Raw genomic sequence first — 27,477 nt, forward strand, 5'->3', positions numbered from 1 at the left:
TATTGTTTTCTGGTTTGTTTTCACTCATAACAGATGTCTTAAGCTGAACATTAAATAAGAGATCTACAGCTTTATTTAATTTGCTTAAGATGTACCAAATCCTCAGATATAGCAGGTCATTTGTATTTGCATCATTAGGGGGTAATTTTTTATTTTATCATTAGGGGAGAACACACTGGAACCCTGGAACACGCGTCACAGGGCCCATGAATACTGTCATGGGCATGTGACGAGATAGGGCAATGTAAATTCAACAATGTCCCTAACAACAGCAGTTTACAAAAAAGTGCATAAATTATAGTGTGTCGTAACTATAACATCAAGTCCAGGTGTCCTACAAAGTTTCATCTTCCAATATTTTTAGACACTCATACAACCAATGTCTGTGGAAGGCTTGTGTGAGTTTTGCTAAGTGTTGTCCAGTGCTATCATCTCCATCTTCAATCCAGTGGAGTAAAGCCTGCAGAGCATATTCTTTTTTAATATTTTGCAACAAATTGTCTTGCTTCTTCTGATGGATTCTCCACTACATTTAATTCTGTAAGCATCTAAAGTGCAAAAAACATATATTAAATAGTTCCATTTTTAAAATGCAAACATAAAACCTAAAGAAAAACACAACATAGCTTCAGTTGTACAGCTGACTGTTTCGAGTAGCTTGGCAGAGGGTTCTTTTACCTTGTATCTATCAGCTATTTTGAATCCAATAGAAGATTGTAGTTTCCTCAAACAGATTGGGCAGAGATCGAGCGGTCGATGATCAGACTCCTCTAAGTGATTGGAGCCCTGCATGACACACTGTACCCACTGGCAGTGCTTAACACCAAATTTATGTCCAATCTCATGAGTCACTGTCTTTCACAGATGCAAAAATAAGAACTGTCATTAAAAGTACACCTTGTTTAAGAGGTCATATAAGGCATTTTTCTTGAGGTCAGCTCATAACAGAGTCGGTGCCAAACTCTGCAAATTTAGTTTTTCTTGAACTTCTTTTCAATCACTGAACTGACATTGTTCGTAGATTTGGTGGTCATGAATTAATGAGCTCTGAAGTCAGAAACCTGAATAATAAAAAAAAAAAAAAAATTTGCATCCTCACTTTGCATGAACGCAGTATGAGAGTGCTGGTGATCGGGGGAGTATAGTAATTCTGGAACATAGAATAATCTCCTTGCTTTGGCTTTGTTGTCTTCTTTAGTCGAACTGAGTAGTCACTCTCGTAAAAGTGATCATCGTATCGGGCAAAGCTGAACACCCCCATTCCTACAAGAATTATGCTACAACAGTAATGGAAGGTAAAGTGTTACACTACAACTAGAAGTGTGACGCTATCAAATCACAAATATTTTATATCACCTTCAGTGAGGGAAGCTTGTCCAAAAACAAAATTCCATGATTCTTTTGGGTATAAGTCAATCATGGTGATTCCCACAATGCAAAACGCATATTTAGATAAAAAAAGTCAAACAGGTCTCCTGTGAACATTAATAGAATGCCTTAGATGTTTACAGAAATGTTGCTTAAAGGATGATGTTTTTGTTTTAGTGATTCTGGTTGCTACTAACCAGCATGAAGCTGAAGGTTGTGCGTGTGGCTGTTAATGCGGTACGTACAAGCTGTTGAAGCAACGGTTGCAGGTGGCAAAAGCTTAACCACAAGTCCGTAATAGAATGCCTGGCAGTAGTACTTTAGCCATTCAACAAAATGTTCTGCCACAACACCTCCTTCTCCAAAAGAACCTGTGAATTGGCCAAATGTGATAAAAGTTACATGTGAATTTGATAACATTTATATTAATGCGTTTTATCCAAATCTAATTACAAATATTTTTCTAGAATACATTTAAGCTGTTCTACATACAACGTGCACCAACCAATAGTTTGAATGTATACGGTCCTATGTCCACATCGTGGAGACTTGCGGTAGTTTTACTTCAAAGTATCGCGAGAGCAGTCTAAAGCACTAGATTTTTAATCACTCGCGCGATACTTTGGAGTGAAACTCAGCGCAGCAACAAAAGAAAGCGACCACATGTCATACTGTCTGTCAATTTTAGTTAAATTGCTTAACATCGTCGTAATTAGATACAGAATCTTGATATACGTTGAAAAATGGCTATACAGAAAAAGAACATGTTTAAACATATTCACAAAAGCTAGAGACAGGCTAAAAGTTACCTTTAAAATATTTTAAAATGTGGTCAGATTACTGGTCGAAGATGTGCTACATTTTATGTTTTAACCTCGGATGAAAAAGTTACTATACGAACTACTTGCAAAAGCAATTATGTGATTTATTTATGCTGCGTTACAATATCGTAGTTTAAAATTCCCACTTTAAACCTTAAAGTAACATGGTCCATTCGACATCACAATCGTAAAAACAATCATGCTATTTGATTGTGTGTGTGTACACAACCAGCAACATTACTAAACCGCTGGTACAATCGCTTCTGAATGTAGCTATGTAACGCGACCTGTTTAATGTTTCCTATGTACGTTTAGTCAAAAGGAGGTTGTCGCCATCTTGGACTCTACGTCAAGTCGTCATACAACGATGTGACGTCATACCAGCTCTGTCAAATATTGATCGTTATGATAAAACAATTGTTAGTGTCAGGGGAATTTTTGTAAATGAAGTCGGATGTCAGAGTTTGAGGGCCATTATAGTTGTTATTTTAGAAAGTTGTGAACAGCAGGTAAAATATTAATTATTCCTATTTGAAACAATTGTAGAAAAAAAATCTAGGGTTTTTAAATGAAACACGGTTTTTAAAGTGTTAAAAAGGGCTAAAATGGGGTAGTAGAATAAATGTTAGCAGTGGCAGGGTCATTGGGTCGATTACCAGGGCTCAGAATCAGATGTATAATTAACATCTGCCAAATAAGTTAATCTAAATATAGTCTAATGTTACACTGTCACAAAAATGAGAGAAACAACGATTTTGGTACTTTAAAATTTAATGCACAATTACACAAAAGCAATCAACATAAAACACAAAAAACACTACTGCTGTAAAAGATTACTGCTATGACAAAACACACAAACACATTTTTGTGGGTAAAATCTTTTACACACTTTAAACCTACAGAACTCAATGTACGCAGTAAGCTAATACCCATATACCTCCAACAATCAGATTACAGTGCTTTTCATTAGTGACTTTCCATCATTGCATTTCAATTTGTCCAAATCAGCTTCTGTCGAAATGGTGCTGTGTAGATGCATCTAAAGAATAAAAAAAGTTGCGATGTCTGTGCATACCAATCAACCAGAATACACATGGACTGCTTTAAGAGTCATTTTATAAAATCCTGAGCTAGAGCCAACCACTTACACGAAGAGCCATCAGGGCACTTTTCTTTTAAAAGTAGGCCTAGATTACAAAAATAATAGCAAAGATTCACTCAATATGGGTTTAGGGGCAAATTAGATTTAGAAAAAACTGTTGTGAAAACCTTCAGCGTATTTAAAGAATTTGTACAGAGAAACCTTCTGTACAAGTTCAATTGGAAAATGTTTAATATACTTTCCCTTTTGTTAAATATTACAAACATAAGTACAAAAGTACCTTAATTGTACTACTTTATTGTCATAATCTGGGAGCAACAAAAAGGCATTTTGCGGGGAAGGCAAAGACAGCAAGATACGCTGTGCTATAATAAAACTTATTCAACAACCCCATTAAAAATTGCTCTTGCTCACTGGTGTGAGCTGTGGGAAAAAATATGTATAGCCCTGAGTTTTCACTTTTTGAAAAGCCTTACCAAATCAGGATGCTAACCTTTGGGTTACAGGAGTGTTACTGGTATATACAAAAGACACTTATAAACATACAGTAAATCATCATAATTACAGCATTTTGGTGAATAACTGAGGACCATTCCTTAGCATATCTGATACAGCTACAACAAGTTTAGCAAGTGGCGTATATCAAATTCTTGCTATTTTAATGATAGATATAATATGCATTAAGTATGCATAGTTATCATCTTATCTGTTTCACTTTAACCACAATATGTATAGAACCACTTGTCGTATTAAATAAACTAAAAACCTAATTAAAATGGAATGTTCTTAAAGGCCTTCTGGTGCCATTTTATTGTAACATAAGCTGTTTAAGGTTGTCATGCAAGATGGTGTCTTTGACATCACGGAAGACAAGGCGAATGTTCTCTGTGTTAATGGCAGTGGTGAAGTGATGGTACAGGGGCTTCTGCTGTTGCTCCCGACGCTTGTTACGGAAGCACTCCACCAGGAATGTCTGCACATCTTTGAGATCATTGGGATCCCCGATGAACTCTGGGAAATAGTCCTTGATGTTCACGTTGTTGACTTTTTCCTCCAGTAAGTCTGTCTTGTTGAGAAAAAGAATTATAGAGACGTTGGAGAAGACGCGGTTATTGACGATCGTCTCGAAGATGTTGAGAGACTCCGTGAGCCTGTTGGTCTGGCGATCTTCCATAAGCACCTGATCGAACTCACTGGATGAGACTAGGAAAAGGATGGAGGTTACGGAATCAAAGCACTCGAACCATCGCTTGCGCTCAGACCGCTGCCCTCCCACATCCACCATCTTGAAAGGAACGTTCTTGATCTCAAAGTCGTACTCGTAGATACCTTTGGTGGGCTTCCGTGCCAGAAGTATATCCTTTTGGGTGGGCAAGTAGTCCTGTAGAGCATATGGAAATCTATTAGAGTTTTTTGCAGTGACTCAAGTTAGTAAATTATGGAAAATTATTTTGTGTACATACCTCTTATTGATGTTATTCAAATTAAAATGATCTAATCTACAGATTGCTATTAATCATTTAAATGCCCATTGTGAACACAGATCAACCCATTTAATATTTTTTTTGTAAAGAAAGGACACTAAATGTCAATTTTTACCGGTTCTCCGAGTTTATCCACATTGTCCAGGAAATATTTCACAGATTCCCCCTAAAAAGGAAAAACAAACTGAATTGAATATCCAGCATCTAAACTGTGCTGCACATGCTTATGAAACATTGCTCACACGAATGATGCAGGTTGGAATATTTACTGCCATTTTTCTGTAGTTTAACAAATTAATTAAAGGTAAAAATTTTAAAAAAGTTAAAAAAAAATACCCCTATGCTTGTCTTACCATGGCAGACACTGGTGTGGGACAATAGCTAATTTGCCTTACTCAAAATCAGGAAAACGACACTCAAATGGTCTCTATTGGCTTGTTCGAGGGGGTATGCAAATCAGCCTTAGGCGACTTGAAGAAAACATCCCGCTTTTTTTATGTATTGTAAATGAATGTTAAATTAGAAAAAAAAAATGTAACAACATGAGCTGAATCAAAGTAATCTCAGTCATGAGCTCATGTGCAATGACTTGAATTGTGCTTAAATTATCAGTTAGAATGTTTACCATTGTATTTCTCGCAGAGATTCAATAAATTGCAGAATAAGCATTAGCTCAAGAAGACCAGAAATGACTGCCGATTCTTGTACAAGCAGGAATTAAACCATGAATGCTGCTTTGTCCACGGATTGAAAGAAGAACTATGTTGTGTAATTGTGTAAGTACAGATCAAAATCTGCTGTGCTGGTTATACTGGAGTGTTTTCGAAAAACGTTTATTTTCAGTGCTTTCCAATACCAAGCCAGCAGATCAACATTCCGTAAAGTTCACTACCCCTCACTTCGCTCCAACCTTAGAGAACCCACGGCCGACGCTTTGCTTCAGGATCACAGAGAACAAATAAAATAATGATTTGGGATCGAAAGCTGAACAGCATTTCACACTTACCAGCTGAAACTCTCGTCGTCTGTCATAAGCATTCTGAATACTGCTGTCTTGCCATAGAGCACGAATGGTGGGCAGGTAGTTCAGAAAAACTTTGGTCTCCACCATTCCTTTGGCCATCAAGGATGAGCGGGTGTCAAAGGCCATAATTGTCTCCCCATGAAACTGATTATCAGGGTCTCCCCAAGGAATATGCAGTTTCTCACGGGCATCGACCAGCACCCTGACACCTAAAAAGGCCATAAGAGATCATTCATTCTCAGTGAAAGGAGCCAATGATTTAACCATGCGAAAGGTTATTGCAAACATTATGCAGATGTGAATTAATTGTAGGGCAGCAATAAAAATGTTAGATAAGAAATTAAAAATATGAATAGATTGATACACAGATCAGAATAGGCCATAAAATAAAGATACCGCATCTGCCATGTGAACCAGTTTGCGAGGCAACTTATTTTCTATTTTGACACGAGGTTATGGAGATTTGCTTAAAGTTTTTTTAAAGGTTTTTAAAGATACATATAAGAGTACATCAAAAACAGTTGAGTTCGTTTTTGTGATGATATATTTTGTAAACATATATAAGTAGTGCTCGACAAAGCCCACACCTAAACATCTATGGCCTTCTCGTCGCCTATTCGCTGGCTGATCAATCGAAAGTAGTCGAAAAGTGACTTTTTATAACGCTAAACACTTCCACCTGCCGTTATAGCAAGAGTACACTTTTCAATTTTATGAATCTGTCCGTATTTTAAGCCGTTGGCGTTGTACCTTTGATAACATTGCTGTAGATTGTAGCCCGGAACTCTTCTTTGGCCCGCTGATCGAAGTCCTGCCCATGAATTATGCGCATTTGTTTGAGGAAAGTTGACTTGCCACTTTCGCCAGCGCCTAACAACAAGATCTTCACCAGTTTCTTCACATACGTCTTCTCACGAGAAATCGTTTTGTCGATCTCCTTAGACTTTCTGATTTGATCAATTTCGCCGTGCGAGAGAAGACAATTGGGAATACAAACTATTGCAGTCCGGGAGGGCAGGAAATCCGCCATCTTTGTAGTAACGACTTCATGGATACATCACTCGCACGGGAGCGCGCGACGCGTTCACGAGTTCTTTCACTAACTGGGCGGATTCCGTTGGGTGTGGTTTTATGTTTGCTTGTCTTGGTGATATTTGCCAGGTTATTCATCGTCTCTCTAATGTTTCTAAGTAGTGTTATTGGCATGTTCTTTTTAAAGAGTTTACATTTTAATGTGAAGGCTACAAAAGTTTTTTCTTCATGTCAAAAATATTACAGGAGATCGTTTTTGAGTGTATATTTTTGTCAACATGTTTTATTTGTGTGCACTTCACTTGCTGAATAAAACAACAACAACAATAAAAACCATCATAGAAAATGTTATGTATTTAATGGCTTTCCTGTAGCTCAGTGGTAAGGGCATTGCGTTATCAACGCAAGGTTGTGGGTTCGTTCCCAGGGGATTGCAAATACCTATGTAAAATGTATAGGATAAAGCAATGTAAGTCGCTTTGGATAAAAGCGTCTGCCAAATGCCTAAATGTAAATGTAATGGTTAAAATAGGAATTGTATTGGTTCTTATGCAAACTATAATTGTATCTACTAATAATGTGGATGAATTTGTATAGTATCTATTTATTAAAAAAAATCATTTAGGTACACAAACGTTAAACACTTACTGTAAAGGCGTTGTGAGGGAATGTCGCCATCTACTGGCGATAGCATGTTTGTGTAATCAATGCGCTCTATGAATCTTCTGCATACAGGTTTACCTACATGAGCATAGCGAGCACCTGATTGGCACACGCAGATATCGTCTTTGTATGCATCAGTGGTGATTATAGATTAGACATAACAGCATTTACACCATAGCACGATCACCTACAGAGTGTTTCTCAAAGCCTTCTCTTGCCAAGACTGACGACGGCGTGAAGAGAAGCAAATATGACCATTAGGAATGCAAGGGACCACGGACAGCGTTATAGACCGCGTATGGCATGCCTCAAGAAGGTGGGTTGAAACCAGACATTGCTTCTCACTTTCATTGTTATGTACATTCTCTACACGTTTTCAAGTTAGTATAGCCTAATATTTAATTTAGAAATATAAATATAGTGAATTGAAATATCTAGATTACGTTTCACAAGCCTTGATTCAATTGAATCACCGATATCATTACTTAATTTCTCTGATCATTGTTTTAAATAACTGACTATAGTTGGTCAGAATAACCTTGGATTAAGATTTGAATTGAGATTTTGGTCCATTCAGATTATTGAATCTTAACCCCCCTCCAAAATAACACAAAAAGTGATATGCTGGACAGAAACTGTTTATAAGAGTATTTTTTCATTGAACATTGTCTTTGTTTTGGTTTCAAAATATGTATTTTTATTTACATGTGTGGTTGCACTTTTTGGTGCAATATTGAAGTTTGTTTTTATTACATTTGATTGTTCACATTTAATTCATTTTTCCAGTGTTCTGAATTATTATCATTATTTGCCCACATTTTGCCCATCTTATATATGTTCTGTTGTTGTTAATTGATCATGTTTATTATGGGAGCTTATTCTCGAGTAAGGTCACTTTGCATTAATAGTATTAGTCTAGTTTTGCCATGATCCTCTGGTATAATACAGCCCGCCTCGTATCGTGATACTTACAAACTGCATATGTCTGAAGAGCTTTCCCACAGTGTGACCCACTACATCATGTATTCTTGGTATCCCTCTTTGCTCTCTGTCAATGCACAGTGATATTAATAACCAAATCATTTGGCCAAGAGCTTTCTGTGATCAAAACCAGGGTGCAGCATGAGTTCACAAACACGCATCAAAAGCTAGAGACTCTGCCAGAGCAGGGAAATCTTCAAACAGCGTCACAAATCAATCCCTGGCTATATTTCAAAGGGGTCAGTCTCAGCCCCTTCAGACCATAAACGGGCAGGAATGACTTTTTTGCGGTGAAATATTTCTAGTATGATATACTGTACACATTTGTTTGTTTTTGAAAGCGTTTGCAGTTTTGAAAAGCGTAAAAATCTTTTTTCAACATCTTTGTAGGTCGAAACTGTGGTGTTGGAGATGCAAGACCCTAAGAGCGGTGTGAAATCTCAGACCCAGAGGCTTGTTATCACTACCATTCCACATGCCATAACAGGTAAGACCATCAGACATGGCTGTCTGTTTTTACGTCAGAGGAGATTTATCACTGTGCTCTGAAAGAGAGAATCTATATAAGAGGTTGATGAATAATATGAGATATGACGCATTTGTAACCTAAACTTTAACGAGCTCACTTACTCGATTGTATTGATATTTTCAGTTGGATTACTCCTTGGGAGTGCTAGTCAGTATCATCAGTGGTCCATGCATTTAGATTCTGAAACTGAAGAATCTATTGCCATGACAACCCCTGAGCAGCTGCAATGACTCTGTGCTCTAAGCAGCATGGTCTCAGAGAGCTCTTGTAATCTCAGTTTCCAGTCTTTGTGATCCTCAGACCATTGTTTTTCAAATGAATACAGGCACTGAGCGTCTGTACAGGTTGAGAGTCACAGCCATATTAGTTGAAAAAGTGTAACAGGTTATCCAACAAATGATTTTTGAAGCATTTTCATTATTTAAATATGTTGGTGCAACATTGTATAAGCAATGCAAAAGGTTGTTTGATCCCAGAGAACACATATTGATAATGTATATATTTTATAAAAAATGTAATTAAACATATAAGCTACCCTCCTCAGATCGACAGCCTCACAAACCATTCTTACTAATGATCCCCCCCGCTGAGTTCTTCTCATTAGTCTCTTAAGAGGGCCACAGCAGGAACCACAGTGGTGTACCGAACCATAGTGCGATACCTATTTTAAGAATCCAACTTTGTTTCTATCTAACTTGTCAATTAGTTATGTCTTATTCTTTCATTTAAAAAGCATCTACTAAATGAATACAACAATGAAAGGGTATTTATGTGTAGGAATTGCAAAATGTATGATTCTTAGTTGTTACAGTAGTTTAGCTTGGGTACATTTAATTATTCCCTTTATTTTTTATTTATTCTTTGTTATTGAATAGTTTTTCATTATGTTTCATATTTTATAATATTATTGATTTGCAGTCAGGAGACCTCTCGCCATAATTTTCTGTGTGGTGTCTTTAGGTGGGCACATTCAGTATGAAGGCCAACTTTCCCACCCACTGACATGGCTTTTTACTGCACTTAAATGTTTTGCTTTAACTGACACTACAATGTTTATTGCATATCTTGTTCCTTCAGGGGAAGACATTGTTGCATGGCTCGCTAATCGGTTTAAAATTGATGCTCTAGGTAAGTCAAGTTCACCAACATATATACGGGTCAATGACGTAAGAGGATTTAAGATATGCCAAAATCAGAATAAATAATAATGTTAATATGCCTATTGCACATTAAGAATGTGGTGTTAAGTAATTTTTGTGTTTTCATGTACGTATTGGCCATAGCCTTAAGAAATGTCATGTGGTGTAACCTTAAAATTAAAATTTAGAGACCAAATTATGCATTTCTTTGAGTTTTGAGAGTAATCATCTCATAATTTTGTTCTATAATTTCGTCTTCTTATATTATCAAAATGAACAAACTTAGCTTTCCAGAAAATCGCAAACAACTGATACAAATGTTTAAAAGTACCAGTTACTATAGCATACTGAATCAGAGATTCTTATTTCATAACCAAACATTTGTCATATTTTGTTTATAATTTAATACAGTTATTGATATTATTTGTCGCACCACATGATAAGTGTTTGTTATATGTCATTGACCCATATACAATAGTTACACACTACTGGTCATCTGAACTTTTGATGCATTAAATAACTTTCTTACGCTAAATGCCAGAGGCCCAAGCTATGGGTACCATGATGGTGGCTTTTGGGTACATCTATCCACTACAGGATCACAAAAGACTCGTCCTTAAACCAGACACATCTCTGTATCGATTTCAGGTAACATTCAAAAGCATTATCTTAATATTATGACAGATATTATGACAGATATATAATCACAGTTTATGCATCTTCGAATATGTCTTATTACTCTTATTTTAAGATATTGATTTATCCATTATATACGCTTATCTTTCACATCTCTAACAGACACCATATTTTTGGCCGGCACAGCAATGGCCAGTTGAGGACACAGACTATGGTGTGTGATTATCTTTCAATTTCCACACACGCTGATCGGTTGTCATAGCAATAATTCAGGGTGGCATTTGTTGGGTATTCATAGCCAGAGCTTTCAAACAGATGGCAGATAAAGAATATGAAGTTATTGTCATATCGTGCTATACCAGAACTCTTATTTTGGTGCATTACTGGTTTGTTATATGTGCATTTCTAGCAATTTATCTGGCGAAGAGAAATATACGCAAGAAGGGGATGCTAGAGTTGTATGAACAGGTAATTCGACCTCACTTTTTGTGTTATACTCATAAAAAATAAAATATTGCTTTAAAATATTGTTTCAAACTTATCATTCAATATTATTCATGTGTATCTGAAATGTTTTACAAAAACTAAGACTAATGTAGTTTGATATACACAATACTTGTGTGTTTCTCTATCCAGGAACAGTACAACAACCTTTACAAATGGATGAATCACAAGTGGGACTTTATTGTAATGCAGGCCAAAGAGCAGTACAGGTGGGTCACAGGTGGTCTATTTCAAAGAAGGATTTGGGTGACGATTTTGTTATTTTTGTCCAAACATATTTTAGCACAATAAGTCTTTAACCAGACAAAAAAAGTTCTCACAGGGCAAGGCCCGTAGCAGCCATTACATTTCCATTTTAAAGTTTTTGTGGGGAGTTAATATAGCATGACAATGTGCTTATTTGTGAAGGGCGGGAAAGGAGAGAAAGAAGCCAGATCGGGTGGTTTTTGACTGTCAGGAGCGAGCTTACTGGGTTGTACATCGGCCACCGGTGAGTTACTTTAGGACTAAGAAATAAATACAGGGTCAATACGATATGCTATTTTTACTTGATTATCCAATTGTCCAACTTCAAAAGTTTAACATTACACTAAAACAACCACTTATCTTTCCATTTACCAGCCAGGAACAGTTAGTGCCATGGATTATGGACATGAAAGAATGGTGGACCCTAATGTAGAGGAGGTAAAGGTAGGTTTTACAACTGATTTAGGTCTTGATTTTAAAATCAACCAATACCTATACAATATAGACATATCATGTTTGTATTCTAAGTATCATTTATTAGAGCTGAGCCTCTGTTTATAATAATATATGTACAGTATATGAAATGTTAAAATATAGGACGTATAACCATCATTAATAGCCATTTGTTAGTGCGGCGAGACGTGGGAGTGTTTGTCATTTATACAATTCCATTTGATATCTAATAGGATTTTAATGATTATAATCTCACCGCTTGTGACTGCAAAGCTATTACACCACTACACTAACACAGTTTTCTCTCTTTTTTTTTTGCACAGATTTCATTCCTAAACTTACTTGAGAAACAAGCAAGATTCCACATGACAGAAAACAGCAATGAAAGCAATATCGGAGCCTGGTGTAAAATACTAATAGGGCTAGATGGATTTTATATTTACTAACGCAAGGCCAAAGCAATCTTCTTCACCCTGTGTTCACCATGACTCATAACATGAATAAATGTGTTCAGTTCTTACAATGCAATAAAGTCACTTCACATAATTTTTTGCTTGAGACACAGTATTTCAGCATGAGTAACTCTTTTCTTTTCTTTGCACTTTTCTTCAGAAAAAAACATCTGAATACTACAGAAGAATTGTAAGTATTAAACGACCTTAAGACCCTATACATTTTCATGTTCACATGTAGAATCAGTGTTAATTCCTATTTCTTATTTTGTAGATTATGTTCACTCAACAGTGTATAATGAGGCCAAGGGTGAAGTCATCTGTGTCAATTGGAGCGTGAGTTAATATCACAACTCTACTGTAATGTTATTCTGTATTTAAAGTTACATTCCTGAGTACATTTTTGTTGTTGTTAATTTGTAGACTTGTTAAATCCTCGACCACATATAAAGAACACGACCCCTTTCTCCACCCCTGCCTGCCAAGCAACCCCTGGTTAACAGATGATATTACTTATTGGAACCTTAACATGCCAAAGTGAGCCTGGGTTATTATTTTATTTATTATTTTATTTGTGAGACAGACACTTTTGTTCCCTTACGTATGTGATTAAATGTATTTAATTACATTGAACTGTGAACGTTTGGTTTATACAGTGTTGAGATTCCTACTAAAATGAGGGTGGAGCGCTGGGCATTCACTTTTGGAGAACTGCTTAGTGACCCTCGAGGGAGGGCTGATTTTCGCCTGTTTCTTAAGAAGGAGTTCAGTGGTATGTATTATACTGAACTCATTGAACTATATAGCTATTATTTAATGTGGGTCAACAGTTGAATGTTCCTTTTTTTTAAAAGAGCTAAATTAAATTAATTATTGGAGGTGAATGTAAGTTTACTCTGCTGAATAGGTGAGAATCTGGCATTCTGGGAGGGATGTGAGGATCTGAAATGGGGTGCTGCAGAGACAATGAAGGAAAAAGCTCAACAAATCTATAAGTGAGTGTGTATTGTGATATTATGTTATTTGTTATTTAGATAAAATATATAATTTGATTTAAAAATGTTATTAAAACATTTATTATTTAGAAATATTTTCTACTTAGTCAAATATCAGCAAACATTAATGTCAGCAGTCATGGTGTCATAATAATAATATTTATTAATAATTTAATTAGGACATTTTTGGCTCGTGGAGCTCCGCGCTGGATCAACATCGATGGAAAAACCATGGAAATAACAGTCAAGGGTCTGGCACACCCTCATCGATATGTACTGGATGCTGCGCAGACTCACATTTACATGCTAATGAAAAAGGTACATGACCTATAAAACAATGCAAGCCAAATAACTTTTGACCTGTTTGTCTGCATGAAATGTACTTTATGTTAAATATAATTTTTTCAGGACTCTTATGGGCGGTATTTAAAGTCCCCAGTGTTCAAGGAAACCCAGAGACGGGCCATTGCTCCTGAGGCACACAGATTCAGGTCAGATGTTGCATAATTCCAACCAATCATATTAAATCTTTTTAATCAAGTTTTGTGTGCAATGTGTACTGTATCCGATGGTTAATGGACTGTGTGTGGTCTGGACTATCAACCTAGTTAGACCCGTATGTTTGTAGAAAAAAAAGATGGTTTGCAATGTGTGCAACCAGAGTGTATGTTCTAGAAAACAGTGTATAATGACACTGATCACACAATTTGGAAACTCTCTACTCATGTCAATTAGTGATGCCCAGTTGGAGCAGAATGGCAAGAGGAGGCGGCCCAGTCTAAGTCCCATCATTCTGAGACAGCAAGAGGAGGAGCAGAAGGCAAAAATGGCAGCCAGTGGGCCAGTAGACATCACACAGGTCATGAGCAAACTGGAAAAAAAGAAAAAATGAACAGAGATCTAGCACACAGATATTTTGCAACTCAGTATATTCATACTTTATATTTAAAGCAACCATTTACCGTTTAATACCGATTGCTATTGTTGTGTCTGCAACATTACACTGTAAAAACTGCGAACAAATTGATACTTTAAGTAATTATTTATACTTGATTTTATTTCAAACTCAAATGTTGTTTCATTGGAGTTACCTGGCAAATCAAAGTCAGTCGGGATAAATAATATTTTTGACCTAAAGTCAGTTTTCAATGCTACATAGTACATCTTTAAATTACATAAAAATACTTTTCCATTGAAGAAAAAGATTTCTAGTTTGTAAAGGTTATCTTGATTTATATATATTTAAAATGCTTCTATTAATCTTTACCTTCATGTCACTAATTCATGCATATAATGAACATTACATGTAGTCCTTAACCCCTTTAACTCATGCACAATAACGTCTAACTTTCATGTCACATTTGTTTTGTCAGATTTTATCTGTTCCATTTGTGTTGCTGTTTCCTTGTAAATTGTTTATTAAAAACACAATAAAACCATTTCTGTCATCTGTGGTCACATCATTTGTTTTTGTCTTTGTCATTTGTGTTTTTGAGTGATATAACGTATATTTGTATTTCGCTCATCCACATGCCCGAAAGACATAAAAACAGTCCGTTTTTTTTCTTTCATAAACAGTTCATCAGCGAACCCCAAAAATTTATGAAAGTACACTGTTAAAAAAAACGTACAAACTTAAGGTTACAGCCTTATTTTCAAGCTAAACCAAATTAGACTTAAATTCTAAGGAATTGTTTGTATTTTACAACAAGTCATTGTCAATTAAGTTAAATTGACTCATAAAGCAAATCTGATTTAATAAAAAAAATTAAGGCAGCTGAAATTGATGTTTTTTACAGTGTTTGAAGACAAGATTTAGTCTAAAAATTAGGAATATAGTCATTTAGTAAAAAAAAATGTTTAAATTGAGTGACTAAAAGTAAAAACAAATATTAAGTAAACGTAGTGAGTGGATTTATCAACTCTGTTTTAATGAAAAATATTTGACGTTTCTTTTCACCTTTAACAATGTGCTTTCTGTCCTTACCACTAGATGTCCCTCTTATTCTGCTCTGATGCAATTGCGCATAACGAAAATTAACAATTAGCATATTAATAAAATAATACTCTTCAGTAGATTGCAATATTCAGGAATATCTAAAACATATTGAATAATTTTATGAGAAGATTTTTTAGTGTGAAAGTATTTGCATTATCCTGTTTTATTGTCTTGGCAACATATGTTTTAAATTTACCCCTAAAAATAATATAAGTAATTCCAACTTTTTAAAGACGTTCATCACTTAGTCAAGATTAAGAACAGTAAATTATATATACATAATAAAAATTCAGGGCAAAAGCAACTTTTTACAGTATATATTTTAATAATTTACAGGTGGGCCATTCAAAGAAGAGACCAAGGAATGCACTATATTAGATGGTCCATATTTTCTCCTTCAACATGATTACAGGTTGTTCAGCACACACAGTAATGCTAACATATACTTTACATACTGTGCTCAACAGCTATGCCGCTTCACAGCACCTGTGCCTCACCTGGCAGTGTATACAGGCATTTGTGAAGCACAGTCCACAGCTTCCCCTGGGCTCATGACACTGCCCAACAGTGCTGCCTGTCCCTCACCCATCAGCGTTGCCATTGACAGTACACCAGCCTCAGAAAGAAGATTTGATGGCAACGGAGGGCCTTCCTCTTCCCATTTCCCCTCTATTGCAGAGGCATCTGTGTCAGAGGAAGATAACCAGCCACCTGTACCAAAGTCTCGTATGGCTCTGTCACTGAGCAAGCTCCTCCGCAGAGGATGCAACGCCCCATCTGTGTTCGCCAGCTTGTCCCCGAAATGTGGCGTATCTTCAGGGGGAGGTAAAGTTCAGCCGCTTGGAGTGGAGCCACTTCCACAGCCTCAGCCCAGAAGAATTGCAAAGTGAGTGTTTATAGTGTAAAGTAAATAATCTGTAGAATGAAGAAACATTTAGAATGCTTAAACGTGATCTACCATATCCACTATATCCAGACATATCCATGTCTATTTAATTTTACATTGACATTTTTTCATATTTGATGGATGACTTCAATTCTTTCTTGTGGCTATATCTTGTATGATGTCTTCACAGCTTTTTTCAAATCAAAGTTGACATCCCACCTGAGTGCCGGATCTACCCCATTGATTCAGAAGATGAGGAGGATGAAGGTCCTGATACAGCTCGAGGTGTGAAAGAAATCATCTGCCCGTGGGAAACCGTCACGAAGCAAGATGGAGCGAGCTAGAAGAATCATAGCAGAGAAAAGAAAGGAAATACAAACCCTTGTGTCCCGAGAAAGCTGTGGTTAGTTATGTATGAAGCAACATCACCTCTGTTATTTCTAATAGCTTTTAGGTAGTGCCTACACATTATTGTAGCCAATGGAATGACATGGTTCTAACATGTTTCAATGTTGGTTTTAAAAACATAAAGTTGTATTCTGATGTCATTTGTACTGTCATTGGTCTTTTATGATGATGAGGGGCCTTATTTTGAGATTTTTTTAAAACCGTTATCAGTTTGTTTAGTTGTTCAATCAAAGATTTTGTACTTGGCTTTTGTTCACTGTTTTATATAGCTACAAATGTATGTAAATGTGAACCGCTTTGAGAAATGTTATTTTCTTAGAAGTACATCTACAGTAGAAAGGCAGTAAAACAAAATGTGGATACACATTAGCTGTCTTCATGTATTACCTTAAAAATGTTTACAGCTCACTTCAGAATGTGAATATGTCATTACTCATATGTGTAAGTGCCTCAATAAACCATTTAAAAGTTGAATAATAGAATGTCTAGTTAATACCATGTATACTGTATATGCATTAATAATAGCTTATAAACATTCTATTTTGTATTTATTTATACATGTTCTAAAGGAATGTCCCAGAGGAACAATGTGTGGAATCTAGCCCTGGTTTCCAGTTAACCAGCATCGTTCAGAGACAAAAAATAATGCCTTACTAAATTACTCATTGATTAAGTGGAAATCTATGTAAATATTTTTATAAATTACTATTATTTATCCCACACTACTAATAAAATACTATTTATCACTATGGGGACTTTTATTTTCAGGAAGTGCTGTAACTGGATCGACTGACTTCACAGTCCTCTGCGGTTGAGTGTAGCCGGATGCCTCAGCACAGTTTTTTGACTACATGAACATCTTTGTAAAGCCAAGCGGTTGTTACATTTCATTTTGCTACTCGGTAAGTTATTCCGATCAGGCAGTCGCGTATGCACGTCCATCTTTTAGAGATTACACTTTAAAAACCGTAATAACAACAGCATTATTAGATAATCCCTCCGCTTCTCATGTGTTGTTGGCCAGCGCACATTGCACTTGATGTTCTACTATGTTAGTGTCTGTTACTGCAGACATGGATCTGCGGCGAGGATCTGGCCTGCTGTATACGGCCCGTATCGTCTTGTTTAACACGTTCAATAAATACAAATTATGATTTTTTTGAACGAGCTTTTGAACAGCACAGGGTTGTCATTTCCTGCCATGTCGCATCAGGTATGCCTACGTAGCAGTAAACAAATTGAAAAGTATCGTAAGGAATTTGTATTGTGGGCTGTTTATTATGGAAACCAAATCACATCGATGACTCTGAATGTATTGTTAGACTATTTGTGCTGAGATTTATGAAGTATTTGTTGAGCTTGCTCTAGGACACACCTACTTCCCATCAGCACATGCGGATCTGACACTTTTCTCTTAATGGACACAAACCAACACTGGGCTGCTAATATATGTTAACTTTATAAGTGTTTACATATATGACAGTAGATGTACGCCGATCCTCAAAATGCAGATCCAACATCTGGGATTACAGATAAAACCATCATAACTTATTATTAATATAACATAACCATCCATGTTTATCGTTTTATCATCATGTAGACACATTGTTTATTTATTTTGTGGCTTTGATGTATTACGGAATTGTTGTTACTCTTTTACGCCTAATAACAGATGTAAAATATTCTACTTGGTTTCATTACTAATGTAGTCCTCTCTTTCATCGCTAATGTAGTCCTCTCTTTCATCAAGTCTTCAGGGTACTCTTAATAGAAATGAAGCTGAAATCAGTTACTTTGGATCTCATTTTTAAGGTAATGTATTCTATAATGTTAATAATTTGTTAATGTCTGTGCCATGTTAAAAATAATTTAATAATTTATTTACATCTTTGGTATGTAATAACATTAATAACAGGTATTAGAACTCTCCTCTCGAGTAGGTGTCTATCCAATAACCTCATTCCTTGTGATAAATGGGAGAAGGGGTTACCCGTATTCGCGTGTTATCCCGGTAAAGGTGTAATGTGTCTCTAGAGTTATTGTTGTGGCTGATATTTTAAGGCAGGTGAGGACCAGCATGTTGTGGAATGCGAAAGAGCTTTATATCATATTAGTATGTCTAAACACAGTTTTTCAAATAAAGGAGGAATGATCATTCAAGATGCAATAACATCGCAAATCACAAGCAAGGATTTATGTGTGGCTTGCAAAAGATAACGTAACAATGTTTCATAAAGAAAGATTAAAGGTATAATTCTGTTGAAGCAAACATAAACATTTTTTCAACCCTCATGTAGTTGGTTACAAACGTTCTTCAAAATGTCTTCATTTTTGTCCCGCAGAAGAAAGTCATACAGGTTTAAAATGACATAAGGGTGAATAAATGTTGGAACAATTTTCCTTTTTTGGTGAGCTACCTCTTTAAGTCCTCATCAGGCCAAATATTGGGTGACTGATCAAAATAATATAATTCTTTTTTTCTGCTCCACCCCGTTTCTCATGGGTCTTTAGGGTGGGATTGGTGTATTGATATTCTCTGGATGCTAATGAGCTCATAATGAGGAATGCATTAGCTAAGAGGACAGGACAGGGCTTGCGCAAAGCAAAAATGGGGTCAAACAATTACGTTCCTGTCTGACACAGTAAAAAATGTGTGGCGTTGTTTTATCGTTAAACTGGGCCATGAATTCAGTTAATGCCCCTACAAATGTCAGTACGAACATTAGTTTGTAATGTGCATTTGTATTGGGGCTCCACAGTTTCATTGTCCAGATTGACCATTGACATAAGTACACTTGTAGTCAGATGATACTTTAAGTTGTTTTTAATGTCTCATTGGAAATTTTCTGCACCATGTTAGAGAAATATTGTCCCAAACTTTCCAGGGCCTGTGCCAGCTCTTGTTTAAGGATCCTATACCCAACGTTTTAGATAAGACCTGAAGAACACAATGTAAGCCTAAATATAAAATATGCTGTTTTCTTTATATTTATTTCACACTGGATTTGTTGCAAGGTGTTTCGTAATGGTTTGCAGATTTTCTTGGGTGTGGTTCCACTGTTGTCATTTAAATCTTAAAGTGGCCGTAACTCGTCCAGTTTCTGCATATCTCATGTTAATCTTGACTACTTGCAGAATAGTATCAGCACCCTTCACATATCCGTAGAGTCTTTAGTTTGATCACATTTATAAAGACAAATACACCTGTAGTATTATTTCCAAAAACTTGCGGGGGGTGAGGGTGGAATTTAAGCACATGCACACCCATTGCCAACAAAACACAGACATATGACTCAGTTTCACTTACCGCATGTGGTTCATGTCGGGTAGTGATGCATGGGCCGGGTTGGGGCGGGTAAAGAAATTGTAACTATTTGCGGGGCGGGTTGGTGCGGGTCATTACAAACAAAATAAAAAAACATGAATGTTGTGTGCAATTCCCTATAGCCTGTATTAAATATTATCGAAACATATATTCATATTTTATTGGGTTCTTTACGTAGGCCTAGGTAGCAACATAACTTGCGTGATGTCACCAAACCAAACACATCACGAAAGTGCCAAGCACCTCCCGCCACCAGCAGGTCGGGAATTTACATCATTAAAAGAAAAGAAGGTCAAGCTTCTAAATCTAATATTTGGACCAGTTCTCAGAAATAGCTAGACTACAGCAGTTTCGGCTATGTGAAGTGCAAGTTTCTATGGTTCATAAGGGTATGTTGTTGCCAGTATAAAGGGCGATGTAATCTAATGGCTGTTTCCAAGCACTTTTAGGCTGAAATAAAACCTGTTTTCATTTACATTACAATGCCTAGTATGTGTATTTAATGGTCGCGGGCGGGTTGTAAAAATAGATATAGTGCTGCTGGGTGCGCTGGGGCGGGCCAAATAATTTCGTAAAAGCGGAACCCGCGTGGTGGATAAACCCCCGACCCTCGCTTCACTATTGTCCTGCATCTTTTAGTGCTGGGACCTCTCAATCTATCAGTACCAAACGATCTCCAAATCCATCCATATATCTACCATTTATATAACATTCCTCACCCAAATGAAGTGAACAAACAAACACAGCTGAACTTCGCGAATGCAGTGCTCTCTCTCCCATGCTCCAGCTGGTTGACGTGTGAGGATTGTCCAATAAGGCATTAATAAAAGTGGTTACAAAACGGATTCTTATGTTTAAAAAAACTTTCCGAAACCTTTACAAATGCTGGGGAAGTCTATCGAGCACAGAAATACTACGTCATACCACCTTGTTTTTTGGCAAGTTGACCATGTCAAGCATGAGAATTGCACATCCTCTTTAATGATTTTTATAAATGTAAAAAATTTTATTTTGTAATGTGTATATGCTATGTTAATGTTCCTGAAACCAGGCCTCAACCAACTAGCTCTGAGTTTGGGGGCGGGGCTTTTTGTTTCCTCAACAAATAGAAAATGGATGAAATATACTAGAAACCTGTTAGAAAACCATTTCAGTGCAATTCCATTTCATGATGGTTGACAAATATGATTTTTTAAATGCTTATCAAATTAGCTTATATATTTAGTAAAACAAATTGCACAGGTGTTTTGTCAATTTCTGGAAATCTGCTAAGTATTCTGCAGGATTCCTTACAGGCCTGCTGATAACCCACTTAAAGATTAGGCCGCCGTACAATCATTCTTTGTCTCTTAAGAAAAACAGACACCAGACTAAAACATTTTCCAACAATCTTGCTTCACACACGGCTGGAGGGCTAGAAGTCTCTATCTGATTTTATTTTACATGCTTGTGTTAATGCCTCTAGTCATATTGGAAAACATTGAGATTATGCGAGTTTGGATGTTGCTCAATTATTCTTACACATGTTTGAACATGTGGTTGCCCAGTCTGTAGTTTTCTTGTTGTGTTAGTAGTGTGCCGTATAGACTGTGTAAGTTATTAAGAGAGTCTGTTATTGGTTAATGGGACATGGCTAAACACAGATTTCATTTCCTGATAATATGAATGGCATATTCTGCTCAAAATGGTCAAGGGCTAAATATTTGCAGTTAAGTTTAAAATAGGGGTTTTCCTCTAGTTTAACTAGTATGGAGCCAATGCCAAATCCATTGGTTTGATTTCCAGGCAGTGCATGTAGTGATAAAATGTTAATCTATTAATGCACTTAGGCTAAAAGCATCTGCTAAATGTATAAAAATTATAAAGGTACTCTGACTCTGAATAAGAATCCTCTGATAAGATGCATAATGGGTCTTTGAGTGCCATCAGAGAAGATGCCAGAAACATGCTTCTGCTCTCATTCTGCAAAGCCAAAACCTTTGCATCTTTGTGCGACAGTGGTGTGTTAACCTGTGGTGTGTCTGTGTGATTAACCTGTCACAGGTCTGACCACTTCACACACCTGTCACCCTGGAAGCGCAGGAGGTCATGCGGGGGGAGGAGCTTAGCCCTGGCAGCGTGGCGTCTGCTGTGGGGAGCGGCCCCCTGCCCAGTCCTCAGAGCGAAGCGGTGACCAGTGAGCTGAAGGAACTCTCCCTGCAGCCCTTACCGAGTTTGATACCCCTGAAAGAACGAAAGAATGGTGAGTTTACATGTAAGCACACAACCATTGTTTATAAAAATAAGAAAAAGTTCGTTTGAGTAACACTTAACTTAAAGCATATATGTATAATGCATTATACAAGTAGTTTTATTGAATGAATTATCCCTTGTAATGCACCTTATAATGCATTGTAATGTCTCATGAATAATTTTAACTAGAGTAAATACATTATAACACTTACAAATTGATTGTTACACTGTGTATTTTAAATTTGGTTATAATTCTTTATAACCACATTTAATGTATAACAACACACATTATGAACAATTATAATGCATCACACCCGCATTATAATTATACATAAAGGATTTAAGTAAAGTGTTATGTAAATTGAAAACCAAATAAACTAGTATCAAACATATCATTAAAAGTGATAGTTCACCCCAAATTTGTTTTTTTGTCATCATTTACTCAACCTCTGCGCTGTTTGGTTACCAACGTTCTTCAAAATATTTTCTTTTGTGTTCTGCGGAAGAAAGTTATACAGGTTTGAAATGACAAAAGGGCGAGTAAATGATGAACTCCTGACCTGGCCTGTTGATCCCTAACAAAGATTGGTAGCCTGCGATTCAAAGCACGATTCTTTTATTTTGGAGTTTTTGTACAGCTAAAATAACTGGAAGTTGTTTCAAAAGTTTCAAGACGGACACGCCTATTCCTAGCCTACATTGAAAATAAAGGTGAATAGTCCAAAAATATGGTGATAGCATTATGCTTTGGCTTTTCTTTTCCCTCTTCTTCCTGTGTAATTTTTAGTGCTAGGAACAACTAATTTTTGTTATGAATGCTCAAAGCCTGTATATCCAGACAGAAAATTCTGCTTCAAAAAAATATAAAGACCCTGATGATGTACAGCGTCAGGGAAACATACATTTGTGAATGTGATAGCGTCCTATTAAATCTTTGTGACATCCACTTCAAATGCATGACACTCCAAAGCATGTCAAATTGGTTTTCAGATTTTCAACAAATGCTACGACTGACTATCAGTAATGTTTTCATCAAGAATGATTTGTTGTCAGTTTGTCGTGATCATGATATGCAGAGAGGCGGGATGTGTTTTTGTATCCTGTAGCTTAAACATACTGCTAGCACCGGCTGGGTCATTTATTTAGAGTTTCAAAGACGGAAATGCAGTAAAGAGTTTAACTCCCATCTACCTTTGAAGCAAGCTGATGACCTCCAGTCACCACTCCCTTCATTTACTCTTCATCCCCTCGAGGTGCACTTCATTGAGGGTAAAATGATGGTAGCTGACATGTTAATGCAGGATCCGACAGAAGAGCTCGGAGTTCAGGCTGTGGAAAAAACAATGGCTTTGTGCAAGTTTATTTAAACTTCTTTCTGACAAAAAAACTGCCTCATACTTCTCTGACAACCTTAAGTGCTGGTAATAATTGCATAAAAAAATAGTATGAACCCCTTCATGCATGAATTATGGAGATGGAGGTCTAGTGGGTTAAACCACAGAACTGGTAAATCAAAGGTTGCTGGTTCGATCCCAGCATCCACCACCAGTGTGTCCTTGAGCAAGACACTTTACTCCATGTTGCTCCAGGGGGATTGTCCCTGTTATAAGTGCACTGTGAGTCGCTTTGGATAAAAGCGTCTGCCAAATGACTAAATGAATTATGGTAATCTCCGTCTGGACTAGCATTCTTAGTTTATATATTATAGGGCATGAAAAACAAGATTATTTTGCACATTTTCATTTTTAAATGAGGCGGACATCTGAAGACGTCACAATGTATGGAATGATGTCAGATGTAGGGGCAGGGCTGCCAACTCTCACGCATTCAATTGACTGTTTTCTCACGCCACACATCCATTCTCTTCTGTGATGATCAATCAAATCGAAGAAGACAGTTAAGGTTCCAGTGCAGTACACCACGTTGGTGGCTTAACAATTAATATTTACCAGCAATAGAACTGTTGAGCGATAGGATCCACTGATGCAAATTACAAAACGCTGTTTTAAATGGAAAATATGTCATTTACATGATTCATGCAATGTATTTGCCAATTATCAGTGTGAGGAGAAGTGATAGTAATAGAGCTGTTTTCAGGAGTTTATTAGGGATGAGATTAGGAATAAATATGTACATATTGAATAAAGACTATAAAAATGCAAACTAATAGACAAAAACCCTTTTCTTTATTTGCCTTTATAAGATAAATCCACAGCTGCGTCTCAATTCAAATGCTACGTTTGCAGGCACATAAGTCATTTTTTCAGGTTTTATTTCAGTAACGCAACTGTTTTGTTTCAAGGCAAGAAAATAAACCATGTCGGTGCCAGTAGACCTGTGGTTAGTGTGCCAGTATACTTGCGGCCCGACTTGAGTTCGATTCCTGTCTCGAGCGTCTTTTGCCGGTCCCACTCCCCTTTCCTATCCAATGCTTTTATTTTCAAATGTTTTTATTTTAAGCGGAAGTGTCTGAATACTTATTTTGGGCCGTTTAGGTGGATAATAAATAAAACTGCGTAAGTGCATCAAGTCTGAGGACACTTTCTGTCAAGTATACATAGTCTGCGAAGTTTTAACTACAGTTTACAGAATCACAGTGGAAGACTGGATGCTAATCACCAAGAAATGTGTTTGGGAGTTGGATTAAAAACAGGCCTGGCGTGGTTGGTGTAGAGTAGTTTTTTAAAGTGTAAAGCCCATTGCACATTGAGTCCGAATTTTGCGTCTGAAATTTCTGCACATTAAAAAATAAACACTTTGTGTCAATCACATTTAAACACTGCCTCCGATATTTTTGTCTGTCATAAAAAATTTCGGACCGGGTCTGATTTTCTGCGTTTTCGCATCCGTAGCAAGCATTTTGAGTGGCCTTTTTTAACAATTCAAAGACAACATACAAACGAGAGCCAAATACGAAAAAGCGAATAAGAAAATTTTGGACTGTATGTGCAAAGACCTTAACTCTTTGTATAGAGCAGAAGCAGTGCCTCAGGGTGAAGGGGGTGGTTTTGGGGGGTCGCATAGGTGATCTGGAATGTGTTTTGGCTTTGGTGTTGGCCTATGGTCCGCACACATTGTAGTAAACCAGTGACCTCAAATCAGAACAGGCAATTCCTGATCGCTTCTCCCCTCTCTCTTGGAATGGAAAAAATTGCTTCAAGGAGCGGGAAAACTACGTGTTGCACAACCCAGCTGAAAGCAAAGCCTGAAAGCAGCACTTAGCCAGCAATAAGGAAGAAACAGGCTCGCACAGAGACAAACACTTGTGCTAACACACCCACATCTGTAGGGCGTGCATGCACACGCCGACTCTGAACAGATTGTGTTGTGGCAGAGGAAGGTGAGGGGCACAAGGACACACCCTGCAGTTTGTGGATCTTCTGCAGGAATTGACTTTTAACAGAACGGAGTTGAGTCAGACTTCATTCACAGGTTGTCGTGCCAAACTAGAAATGGATTAGTGGAGAGTTGATTTGAACGATATTCTTCTGTTGGGGAAGGATTTGACCATATCTTCAGGTACGGTGTTAATTTATGATAAACGTTAATGTTTGATGTTGTGAAGGATTCAGACCACAGGTTTATGTTGAAGAGTGGTAACGGTGGTTGAGGTTTACAAACATTTTGTTTAATGGGAAGCCTGCTGTTTATCTAGTGCTGCATTGGAGTTTTTGCTGTTTGAGATGAGGTCCCACTAGGCCACAACATTTACTCATTGCTTAAGGAACGAAAACAATTTGTGTCTCTTAATATAAATTCAATTTAAGCTTTTGATATGCCTTGCATATTCATTTTTGAAGGTGTCCTTTTGTGCATTAAACATGTAAAGAAAGGGCATAAAGAACCAGAAAACAACCTAAATATCTACTAAAAACACATTCATTCAACTGTGACATGCCCCCGGTACAGTTACTTCTGATTTGTTTTGGATTCTTTTCCGAGTGAAGTTCCTCAGTCTAATGCTACACCATGGAAACAGATATATGGAGAGCCCACCCTTGAATTGCTCCAGCTGGAAGGGGGTAGGATGTGTCAATGATGGATAGGAGTGCTACCTCTCTTTGTTGTTAAAACCAGCTGTCACCTGGACTCTGACAGTGTAGCTCAGGACCTACGAGGAAAGGACAGAACGTCTGGGTCAACCAGACACGGTCGATGTATTGTAAATTAGACCTCTGACAAGAAAGTTTGACAGAGTCTTGGCACAAGTTTGAGTGAAGAGTGTTTGATTATCTTTGAGGGCCCCTCCTCAAGATAGAAGTGCCTTGAAGTAAGATCATAGATACAGTGCTTTACATTAAAATAGACGTTTAAGCATTTGCTTACTATTTGATAAATAGATCCCCACCTGTATCTTCTGTACCCGTTTTTATGATAAGTTTTAATGATATGTTTGTCGAAACTCTGTTGATAAGATGAAACCATTGATAAGATGAAATCAAAACATTGTGCTCTTATTGTGGTATGTCTCCTGTTATTCAAAAAAGATCATTTTTGTCTTTGTAAAGTTAAATCAAAATGCTAGAACTTGCTCTTCATCTCAAATCATTTAACGCTGACATTGTTTAGGTTGTATGGTTTTGTCTAGGGGTGGGCCGATCCCGATACCCTGGATTGGTATCGCGTCAAAACGGACACTTACAATTCAGGTATAGGAACCAGTTCATTAAGGAAAAACTGGAACCGGCCCATCCCTAGTTTAGTCTTCACACTGTGGGTCAGGACCTTGTGGGTCACTTGGTGGGATCACGTAAAGTAACGAGTGACACAATATATTTCAGATTAACTAACATTTGATGTAAATGACAACAATATCTACTGTAACTATGTTTCCATTTGAAATATGTTTTTGGGTCTTGAGATTATACCTTTCTAGATGTGTCCTAAATTTTGGAAAGTTTGGAAACTTCTGGGTTATTGGATAATGTGTTAACACTTCAGAAAAAGGTTGTGTTTGTGAACAATAGTAAATGCGTTAACTAACATCAATTACAGTTGTTTATGTAAGTTCATTGTGCATTAGCTAATGTTAACAGTTTACAAAATTTAATTTAAAAAATCTATTAGTAAACACTGCAGTTGACATGAACTAAGATGAATAAATGCTGCAAAAGTTCATTGAAACAGTTGTTCATTCGTTGACTTTAACATTAGTCTCGGAGTTAAATTAGGAGTTAAAGTGATGTCAGTGTATGTAT

At 36.9% G+C, this 27,477-nt stretch overlaps 4 protein-coding genes across 17 annotated transcripts in view; 2 read left to right on the forward strand and 2 right to left on the reverse strand.

Moving 5' to 3' along the window:
• Positions 1-98: 98 nt before the first annotated feature.
• On the reverse strand, positions 99-2,548 carry LOC130439522 (archaemetzincin-2). Of its 5 annotated transcripts, none has more exons than XM_056772173.1 (5): positions 2,477-2,548; positions 1,614-1,739; positions 1,100-1,277; positions 679-855; positions 99-460 (listed from the first exon to the last, which is right to left on the reverse strand). In XM_056772173.1, exons 3-5 carry the CDS (start codon positions 1,259-1,261, stop codon positions 335-337), a joined length of 465 nt encoding a protein of 154 aa, XP_056628151.1. In that variant the 5' UTR covers positions 1,262-1,277; positions 1,614-1,739; positions 2,477-2,548; the 3' UTR covers positions 99-334. The 5 variants fall into 5 exon arrangements, 2 of the variants coding, with proteins under 2 accessions (XP_056628151.1, XP_056628150.1); XM_056772172.1 differs by having other exon boundaries at positions 2,178-2,524; XR_008909463.1 differs by lacking the exon at positions 1,100-1,277 and having other exon boundaries at positions 2,178-2,524.
• Positions 2,549-2,942: 394 nt separating this feature from the next.
• gna13a (guanine nucleotide binding protein (G protein), alpha 13a) lies at positions 2,943-6,871 on the reverse strand. The gene is made up of 4 exons (XM_056771217.1): positions 6,550-6,871; positions 5,782-6,008; positions 4,891-4,941; positions 2,943-4,672 (listed from the first exon to the last, which is right to left on the reverse strand). Exons 1-4 carry the CDS (start codon positions 6,827-6,829, stop codon positions 4,100-4,102), a joined length of 1,131 nt encoding a protein of 376 aa, XP_056627195.1. The 5' UTR covers positions 6,830-6,871; the 3' UTR covers positions 2,943-4,099.
• Positions 6,872-7,561: 690 nt separating this feature from the next.
• rgs9b (regulator of G protein signaling 9b) lies at positions 7,562-17,144 on the forward strand. Of its 3 annotated transcripts, XM_056771213.1 has the most exons (19): positions 7,562-7,810; positions 8,866-8,962; positions 10,082-10,132; positions 10,685-10,791; positions 10,942-10,993; positions 11,189-11,247; positions 11,416-11,492; positions 11,692-11,773; positions 11,905-11,967; positions 12,595-12,624; positions 12,709-12,770; positions 12,858-12,971; positions 13,091-13,206; positions 13,342-13,429; positions 13,609-13,747; positions 13,838-13,920; positions 14,165-14,288; positions 15,896-16,314; positions 16,505-17,144. In XM_056771213.1, exons 1-19 carry the CDS (start codon positions 7,745-7,747, stop codon positions 16,656-16,658), a joined length of 1,983 nt encoding a protein of 660 aa, XP_056627191.1. In that variant the 5' UTR covers positions 7,562-7,744; the 3' UTR covers positions 16,659-17,144. The 3 variants fall into 3 exon arrangements, with proteins under 3 accessions (XP_056627191.1, XP_056627193.1, XP_056627194.1); XM_056771215.1 differs by lacking the exon at positions 16,505-17,144 and having other exon boundaries at positions 15,765-16,036; XM_056771216.1 differs by lacking the exon at positions 16,505-17,144 and having other exon boundaries at positions 14,165-16,036.
• Positions 17,145-17,527: 383 nt separating this feature from the next.
• The window catches only part of mrtfab (myocardin related transcription factor Ab), a 28,388-nt gene continuing 18,438 nt past the window's right edge, over positions 17,528-27,477 (forward strand). For 4 of the 8 annotated variants that reach the window (XM_056771622.1, XM_056771629.1, XM_056771627.1 and 1 more), the window contains exons 1-3: positions 17,528-17,624; positions 18,456-18,534; positions 22,091-22,289. In XM_056771622.1, the coding sequence (XP_056627600.1) occupies positions 22,136-22,289 (154 nt within the window). In that variant the 5' untranslated portion in view covers positions 17,528-17,624; positions 18,456-18,534; positions 22,091-22,135. Of the gene's footprint in view, positions 17,625-18,455; positions 18,535-22,090; positions 22,290-25,629; positions 25,799-27,477 lie in introns of those variants that run through there. The other 4 variants (XM_056771623.1, XM_056771625.1, XM_056771626.1 and 1 more) reach the window with 4 other exon arrangements.

Source organism: Triplophysa dalaica, chromosome 17, assembly GCF_015846415.1.
Source record: "Triplophysa dalaica isolate WHDGS20190420 chromosome 17, ASM1584641v1, whole genome shotgun sequence".
Taxonomy (NCBI): Eukaryota; Metazoa; Chordata; class Actinopteri; order Cypriniformes; family Nemacheilidae; genus Triplophysa; species Triplophysa dalaica.